The 9,527-nt window shown below is 40.9% G+C and overlaps 1 protein-coding gene across 1 annotated transcript; it reads right to left on the bottom strand.

Annotated features, from left to right (window-relative positions):
* Nucleotides 1-336: 336 nt before the first annotated feature.
* On the bottom strand, nt 337-8,956 carry LOC123936314 (60S acidic ribosomal protein P1-like). The gene is made up of 2 exons (XM_045996938.1): nt 8,607-8,956; nt 337-826 (listed from the first exon to the last, which is right to left on the bottom strand). Exon 2 carries the CDS (start codon nt 706-708, stop codon nt 364-366), a length of 345 nt encoding a protein of 114 aa, XP_045852894.1. The 5' UTR covers nt 709-826; nt 8,607-8,956; the 3' UTR covers nt 337-363.
* Nucleotides 8,957-9,527: the final 571 nt, after the last annotated feature.

Here is a 9,527-nt window from a genome sequence, read left to right as displayed (position 1 = left end):
ACAGAAATCAACATCACTTACAAACATCCAGAGTTTGCCTTCATTTTATCCCTTATTAATGAGAAGTGGAAGAAATGTTTAGAGTCACAGAATTCCACTGCTACGTATGTCATTATTTTACTTTTTTCTCCTCTTAACATTGAGATAATCTACACAAAATTGCTTTACCTGGTACCTAAAATATATTAGTTGTCCAGTAATGTGTTCATTTTAGTCTTTTCATTGTTTTGTTTCATTCATTTTTCCCTTTACACCTTGAAAAGATGCTAATTAAGAAATTCTAATCAATACAGTCAAACAGCCGACCTCATGTTTTTTTTTTTCAAGAGTTCAGCTTCTTATTGAGCAGCTTATACAAGTGGTTTAGTCAAAAAGACCAAAGCCCATGTCATCATCAGACTCCTCAGATTCTTCTTTCTTTGCTTCCACTTTCTCCTCCTCAGCTGGGGCAGCAGTGGTGGAAGGAGCGGGACGTCCTGCTGCTGCAGCACCCGCTGCGGGGGCAGGTCCACCAGCTCCTCCATTGCAGATGAGGCTCCCAATGTTGACGTTGGCCAGGGCCTTTGCAAACAAGCCGGGCCAGGAGGGTTCAACATTCACACCCGCTGCTTTAATGAGGGCATTGATTTCATCCTCCGGGACCGTCACCTCATCGTCGTGCAAGATGAGGGCCAAGTAGATGCAGGCGAGCTCCAAGACCGAGGCCATGGTGCTGGCGAGTGCTGAGCGGACGCTGCTGGGCGCGGTGCTAGTCCCAGGATGAAGTGAGGGCCTCACCCCAACATGGCCTTAGCTTCCTCGGAAGAACCGAGCACCTTAGCGGCAGCTGAGGAAAAAAGGAGACCTCATGTTTATTATCTGCAGAACTTTCTAAATCCGTAGAACTAAAACAAAACTTTTTAACGAATCTCATTACTGGCATGTTCTTACTGGTAATTTCACACATGTGACTCATCAAATTTTGCCTCTGTGTATGCTGAGGAATAGGAGATCTTAGATTGTTACTATGCCAATGTACTTAAGCATTATCTCTTCTTGTATTTCAATGTTGTTGTCTACCATGCGGTCTGAGACCTGGCCTTTGAAAGCACGATAGAACTTGCTCTCAATACAAACACAGTAATTTCACTTCAACACCGGATCACGATATATCTAAACAACAAAATCACATAGTTAACCCAATCTAATTCAGTCACTTACTCATTTCAAGGTTTTATTTTTTCTTAATCGCTTTATATTTTTACTGTCCACATGGAATTTTGCCTTTATGTACCTCCATCTCCAGAGTAGGCATATCAAACATTATGAACACAGTTCACTTACAAAGGCAAAAACTTTCTGATAATTCATCTCATGGATTACAATTGGGTTTTTAACCTAACTGATTTTTCCTCATGGAAAATTTTAACACACAAAATTACATAGTGCATTTGTTTCTTTACTTACTTGTCTCTCTTCTACACTAGAATATCAAGTTTAGGAGGGCAGGGACTATTTCTTTGCTGCTATATCCTCACTGAATACAGCACGCAGCACACGGCAGATGGACGATAATGATTTGTTGGATGGCTGAGCAGATAAAAAAGCACAGGGGAAGTCTGTCTGTACTTGTTCAACCTTATGGAGGGTCAGAAGTTTACACTATTAGTTGGGACAGGATGGCTCCAATGGAATGGAATTGAGTATTTTGCTTCTCTTAGGTCAGTTAGGCTCTGTGAAAGGACCAGAAGGTTAGGGTGTGGTTAAATCCTCCTGAGGGCTAACATTGTGAAAAACAGAATGCACATGGTTCCCATGAGAACCTGGTAAAGCTTCAAGAGATCAATGTGTGGGGAGTGGGAGGTCTATGACTGGGTCCCCATGGAGTTTTTGTCTCTTAGACTTGTCCATACCAAGCCTCTAGAAGTTGTCAAAGTTCAGCTTTCCCTACCCCAATACTGCTCCTAGTTTTCTGCCGGTGGATTTTTGCCATAGTAATCTATGATTCTCTGTATTCACCTGTCTTTCCAATTCTAGGGACAGCAGTCTTGCTTGCAAACTCACTTCTCTCAAAGATCTCAGAAGAGCTGTTGACTTTTTAGTTTGTTCACTTTTTTACTTCTTAGAATACAGTGGCGACTTCCCAACTTCTTCTACGGTGGACAAGAAACAGGAAGTCCAAGTATGTGTTCTTCATTCTATTTAAGAAATCTTTGCCAGACAAAAAATCAATTTCTCCTATTGTTTTTTCTAGATGTTTCATAATTGGGGGTTTATACTTAGGTCTATGACTCAATTTGAGTTTGTTTTGTGTGTGATAGGAGGTAAAATTTGAGTTTCATTTTATTATCTGTATGTGGCTAGCCTCTATTTTCAGCATAATTTGTTGATCTCTATCCCCACTGAATTGCCAATTGGCTTTATGTATGTGGTTCTATTTTTGGTTTTGTTATTCTGGTCCATTCACTTTTATCTTTTTTTTTTCCTTTTAAGATTTAATTTTTAAGTAGTCTCCTTACCCACCCCAGGGCTTGAACTCACAGCCCTGAGATAGTCACATACTCCACCAATTGAGCCAGCCTGGCACCCCTCGTTCAGTTCTGTCTTACCTTTATGCTTATGCTACACTGTCATGATTTTTGACCTGTATAATGAATCTTGAATTTAAGTGGTGTAAATCTCCAAAGTTGTTCCTATTTTTTAAAATCATTTTGGTTATTTTAAGTTCTCTTCATTTCTTCATGTATTTTGAATGTACTTTTCAGATTCTGTAAGGTGTCTGTTTGGAATTTGATGGAGACTGACTTAATTCATAGATAAATTTGGGGACAATGTACATTTTAACTGATTACTTTGGTCTGTTGGACACTTCTTTGTAAGCTTTGAAGGCAAGGTCTAAAATAGCCTTTACTCTAGGTTAGTTCATTCCTGCTTTAAAAAAAAAAAAGCATTTTATGTGTCTTTCCTGAACACCCCAGTTATCCTCCCAGGTCTGTGTGATCTCTGAATTATTCAGCACAGAGGTCCTGAGAATTTGCACCTCCTTAGCCTGATGAAGGTTACTCCTTTGTGTGCACAGATTAACATGCACCCACCATTTAAAACGATCCCTCTGCCTACTTCCATCCTTTATAGTATTCTGCCTTGCATGACCAGCTGGCTCAGGCTTCCCCAAAAGTAATTTCTGTTTTCTAAATGCAACAAGACAACACAGTTACCATTGGATTTCTCCTCCCAATGCCATGATCTGGAAAGTGTTTTTAGATAGCAAACGTAGTAACCATGATTTTAATCTCTTTTTTTTTTCCTTGCCTTATGTGTCACACTCCCATGCTGTGTTTTCCAGTTTGTGAAATCAACTCTTTCATTTGGGTTATCAGGTTTTTAATAGCAGAAAGGGATATTTGATTCCAGTTAGTCTAATATGGACAAAGCTTGAACTTGTGAATATTTTAAATCAGAATTTTCTTCTCTGCTTTTGCTTATATAATAATACATATGAACACTGATTTGGATGGAGGCTTTGTAAAATATTGTTACGTGGAACCTTTACTCTTCTGCTTTTTTCCCTTCTTCTTTTACATTTCTCTCCACAGAAACACCTTTTATTGAATCATATGCTTCATGGGACCCCATCATCATCCTGTTAAGGGTGATATTGCTAGGTACTCTAACGACACCACATCTCGCTAGCTTAGCAGCCTAAATGATTCTTTCTCACTTAGTCATGAGCCAGGCAGACTCTCCGTGGTAAGTCAGGTATCCAAGATCTTTTCATCCATGATGCTGAATTCACAAGCAGAAGAAGAGAACAAAGGGGTGATTATGCACAAGGTGTAATGATTAGGCTAAAAGTTCTGTTTTTCATTTCATCATTCAGAACTCACTTACATGGTTGCAATCAACTCATATGGAGTCTCAAAGACACAGTCTTCCATTGTGTTCATAGGAGGCAGTGGTGTGAGTGAATAATGACTCAGTCTTTACCACAAATACTAACTCATGCACAATGTCTCTATTATTTTATTTTATGTTATTTCTCCCTCTCTAGCTCTGATTAGAAGGCCCATTATCACCCATCATCATAGGCAACTACTCTGGTGGATTTCCTTTGCTATGACTTTTACTCGAAACTTTGAGTTTTATATAATATGTATGTATATATACATACATATGTCTATGTCTATATCTATATCTATATATTTAAATTGTGCTGTGCCTAAGAATTGTTTATACTTAGTAATATGATTTAAAATGCATTTCTGTTGTCATATGTATCTTTATAGAATATAGAGACTTTAAACTTTTAATTATTTAGCATCATAACTTGAGATTCTGATTTAGTAATTATAAGGCAAGGAAAACATTCAATAAAAAAGGACAAATAAATCAAAACACTAAACAGACATAAAATAAAATAAAAACAAAATTAAAAAAAAAACAAAAAGCAAAAATAAGCTTTCAACAGAACTGAGATTCACAGCCATGATAGAGACACAGTGATATAGTTTTCAAAAATCATAAGAAATATATTAAGAACTGTCATTATTGGGGCACCTGGGTGATCAGTCTTTGCGTTTGGCTCCGGTCATGATCCCGGGGTCCTGGGATTGAGCCCTGCATTGGGCTCTTTGCTCCACGGGGAGCCTGCTTCTCCCTCTCTCCCCTCTCTCTCTGCCTGCCTCTCTTTAAAATTTAAAAAAAAAAGGGCACCTGGGTGGCTCAGTGGGTTAAGCCCATACCTTCGGCTCGGGTCATGATCTCAGGGTCCTGGGATCGAGTCCCGCATCGGGCTCTCTGCTCGGCAGGGAGCCTGCTTCCTCCTCTCTCTCTCTCTTCCTGACTCTCTGCCTACTTGTGATCTCTCTCTGTCAAATAAATAAATAAAAATCTTTTAAAAATTTTTTAATTAAAAAAATAAGAACTGTCATTATTATTTGTAATCTCAAGAACTCCAAATTCTGCTTATTTCTTCCATTTGTATCTTCCTTTCCCCAAATTATTTTATAGGCATCTGTCTCATCTATTGATCAGAGATCACCACTCTATGTCAGAAATATCCTAATAGAATCTGTATTCCTAATATTTCTAATAATGTTTTCTAAAAATAAAACCAAAAACAAGGTACTCACTAAAATCATTTGAGAATCATAAATTTATGACATTTCTCTGTTCACATTATATGTGCACATACATGTATACTATATACTCATATTCTTACAAAAACAAGAATATAAAATGCATATACTAATTGAGAAACAAGCCATGAAGATAGTTTAGAAATAAGGAATTGTTCAAATCAATTAAAATTGTAGAGTTTTTCATAAATTTCTATTGCCGTATTAGCAAATTGGAGGTTTTTTGAATGGCTAATTATCTCCTTAGAAAGTATATAACTCTTCTAGCCTCCAAAGGTGACAGACAGGACCAAACCAGGGAATATTAGTAGTTGGATGGTATCAATGAGTTCTGAGTTCCAAGGTTGGAAAGTAAACTAGAGAGCTCCAAATGTGGAATTCCTGAAAAGTCAGAGAAACAAGTTAAACAAGAGAGCAACTGGCAAGGGGTGGAATGTCTTAAAATGTGTCCATTTCATATATGATGTCTTTAAATATGCAGGTTTTCTAGCGCTGAAAAATTTTCCCTTTTATGCCTAGTATTTTAAAAATTTGTAATCATTGCAAATATTGAACTTCAAAAATGTTGTTATGGGGCCTGTGGGTGGCTTGGTAGGTTAAGCATCTATCTGCCTTTGGCTCAGGTCATGATTTGGGAGTCTTGGGATGGAACCGCATGTAGGGCTCCCTGCTCAAGGAGTCTGCTTCTCCTTCTCCTCTGCCCCTCTCCCTGCTTGTGCTTTTTTTTTCTCTCTCTCTCTCAAATAAAATATTTTTAAAACGTTATTACATCTATTTTTTAAGTGCAGTGACACATTGCCTGATATTAGAATGCTAAATCATCCTTGAATACTTGGGTAAGATCTTTCTTTCATGTCATGTGTTACTGTCATGTATTTTACAGGGTAACTGTACTATTGAATTTATATTATGTTCCTGACCTTTTCCTTTTTTTTTTTTTAAAGATTTTTTTTTTTTTATTTGACAGAGAGAGATCACAAGTAGATAGAGAGGCAGGCAGAGAGAGAGAGAGAGGGAAGCAGGCTCCCTGCTGAGCAGAGAGCCCAACGCGGGACTCGATCCCAGGACCCTGAGATCATGACCCGAGCCGAAGGCAGCGGCTTAACACACTGAGCCACCCAGGCGCCCCTGACCTTTTCCTTTATGACAAGTTTTTTGATTACCTTTATACTGTTGGACTGATTTGATTGTATGGGCTATCTCAAATCCGTTTCTGTTTTGCTGCTATGTTTTGAGAGTTCTTTACACATTCTGGTTACTAACACTTGGTCAGATACGTGGTTTGCAAATATTTTCTCAGTCTTGGTTTCAGGCTCTCAGAGTCCCTTTCACAGAGCCTGGATTCTTAAGTTTGGTGAATTCCAGCTGATCCGTTCCTTTACATGAATCACACTTGGAGTGTCAAGTCTAAACTCTCTTTGCTTAGCCCCACAGTCCACATATTTTTATTAGAATTTTTCCTTTAAAGTTGTATAATTTTACCTTTTACCTTTAAGTATGTGATCCATCCGGAGTTCCCGTTTGTACAAGTTGTGGGTAGGATGAGTGGTTTTAAACAGAGACGCTGGATCTAGACTTCGAGTTATATTAGAAAGCTGTAGGAACCAAAACAGTCTGGTACTGGCACAAAAACAGACACATAGACCAATAGAACAGAAGAGAAAACCCAGAAATACACCTACAACTACGTGTTCTGTCAATCTTTGACAGAGGAGAAAAGAATGTCCAAGAGGAAAAAGACAGTCTCTTCAACAAATGGTGTTGGGAAAACTTTACTGATACACACAAAGCAATGAAACTGGACCATTTCCATACACCATACACAAAAGTAAACTCAAAATGGATTAAAGACCAAAATGTGAGACCTGAGACCATAAATATCCTGTAAGAGAGCACAGGCAGTAACTTCTTTGACATCAGCCATAGGAACTTCTTTCTAGATATGTCTCCTGAAGCAGGAGAAACAAAAACAAAAATGGAGTATTGGGACATCATCGAAATCTTCTGCATGGGGAAGGAATCAACAAAACTAAAAGGCAACCTACTGAATGGGATAAGATATTTGTAAACAACAAATCCGATAAAGGGTTAGCATTCAAACTCTATAAAGAACTGGTACAAGTCAACAGCCCCCAAAAAACAAATAATCCAATTAAAAAATGGGCAGAAGACTCGAACAGACGTTTTGCCAGAGAAGACATCCAGATGGACAGCAGACACATGAAAAGATGCTCACCATCACTCATTATCAAGGAAATACAAAGCAAAACAACGAGATACCACGTCACATGCATCAGAATGGCTGAAACCAGCAAGACAAGAAACAAGTGTTGGTGAGGATGGGGAGAAAGGGGAGTCCTCCTGCACTGTTGGAGGAAATGCAAATTGGTGCAGCCACTCTGAAAAACAATATGCAGTTTCCTCAAAAATTTAAAAATAGTTACCCTCTGATCTAGGAATCACACTACTTGCGTATTTACCCAAACAATAGAAAAACACTAATTTGAATGCGACCCACTCACCCCTGTGATTACTGCAGTATTCTTTAAAATTTACAGTGCCAAACGGTGAATGCAACCCAAGTGTCCATCAAGAGAGGAATGGATCAGAAGATGGGACATATATATATACAACGGAATATTATTCAGCCACAAAAATGAAATCTTGCCATTCACAATGGCATGGCTACAACTAGAGAATATAATGCTAAGTGAAATAAGTCAGAGAAAGACAAGTACCATATGATTTACTCATGTAGAATTTAGGAAACAGAACAAATGAGCAAAGCGGGGGAGAGAGAGAGGCAAACCAAGAAACAGTCTTAGCTATAGAGAACAAATTGATGGTGAGCAGAGCAGGAGTTGGTGGGGGGGAATAGTTGAAATAGGTGACGGGGAGCAAGAAGGACACGTGTCCTGATGAGCACTGGGTGATGTAAGGAATTACTGAATCACGTATTTTATACCTGAAACTTAACTATACTGGAATTAAAATAAAGTATAAAAAATAAAAATAAACGATACTGCATAAAGCTCCCTAGATCTTTCCGCCCTATGAGATTATAAGGGAAGTCTGCGACTCAGAAGAGGGCCCTCACCCAACCATGTCAGTGCCCTGACCTTGGACTTCTAGCCTCCAGAAATGGGAGAAATGAATTTCTGTTGTTTTAAAGTCACCCAGTCTCTAGTCACTTGTCACAGCTGACTGAGTTGGACTGCTCATAAACCAGAACACACACAGTACTGCATTGTATGGACACACCAGAGATTCATCTGGCTCCTCTGAATGACTATTATTTTTCCCCAACTTTTTGTTCCTGAAACAAGGAATGCTGAAATCGATATTCGTAGAACATCCATATATACCTGAATGCTCCCCACACCTATTTACTGTCTGCTGACTTTCCTTGTGGTTTATGCAAAGGTAAACTGTATTTACTCAGGTGGTCAAGTTGATCGATTATATTTCCTTTATGGATTCTGGACTTACTTTTATGCTTCCTAAGACCTTGTCCACTCCAACGTCATACACTGAAATTGATCCATCCACGTTTTCGGCCAGTACTTTCATGGTTTCAGTTTCACAGGCAGGCCCACTGGACCCCCATGGAATCTTCTCTGTCCACCCTGGAGATGGAGGAGCACCGCTGTCGCTCTGGGAAGCTGGGGTAGGGCATGGGGGCTGCTGGCGTCTCTGGGAAACTTTGATGTTTTCCTCTGGCACAGGAGTCGCCAAGAGTCAGCCGCCTTCTCCTTGGCAGTCCCGGGCAGGCAAAGGCGGTTTCAGGACACCTCTTGGATAAAAAAGTCAAAGCCCTTCTTCTGCGTTTGGAGTCACGGGGTGCCAGGCCTGCCGATCCCGCTGGCCCTGTACTACGAGCCAGGCTATCCCGGTCCACAACCGGCGCCCTATGCCCTCCTCACGCTGGGAAGTGGGATCCCAGCCAGACCGGATTCGATCCAACCTGCAGCAGCCGCCTGCGCACCCCGCGGGCCTGCGTCCCCGGTGCACAGCCCGCACTTTTGGCCTGTTGTCTGGCGCCACCTGGCGTCGCCGTCATAGTGTGCCTCCAGAGCAAGGGATGGGATTTGGCTGCAGTCCGCAAAGCAGCGTTCCGGAAGGCCCACGGTGCTCCCAGAATCTCCTCGCGGGGCCGGGTGTCTGCAGGTCTCCAATCCGCCGAGGGCTGTACCAGTAGGTTTGCTGGGGAAGAGGTGGGCCTCGCACTTCCCTCGCAGAGGGTCATCCAGCACACGCCAATGCCCGACCGCCGGCGGGAACCGACTGGACGGCCGAGAGGTTACAGGATAGGGCCTTCGGGACCCAGAGATGGGGACCCCGCAGTGCCGAAAGGGCGCCACGGGTTCTCCGTGGTTCCCTGTGAATCGCTACCGTGGCCCATACCCGCCA

Source organism: Meles meles, unplaced genomic scaffold (assembly GCF_922984935.1).
Source record: "Meles meles unplaced genomic scaffold, mMelMel3.1 paternal haplotype, whole genome shotgun sequence".
In the NCBI taxonomy this organism is placed as follows: Eukaryota; Metazoa; Chordata; class Mammalia; order Carnivora; family Mustelidae; genus Meles; species Meles meles.
This window is presented reverse-complemented; position numbering and strand designations above follow the sequence as displayed.

Excerpts from the sequence above, each read along its gene's own strand:
- LOC123936314 (XM_045996938.1), bottom strand. The coding sequence starts at position 708 with ATGGCCTCGGTCTTGGAGCTCGCCTGCATCTACTTGGCCCTCATCTTG.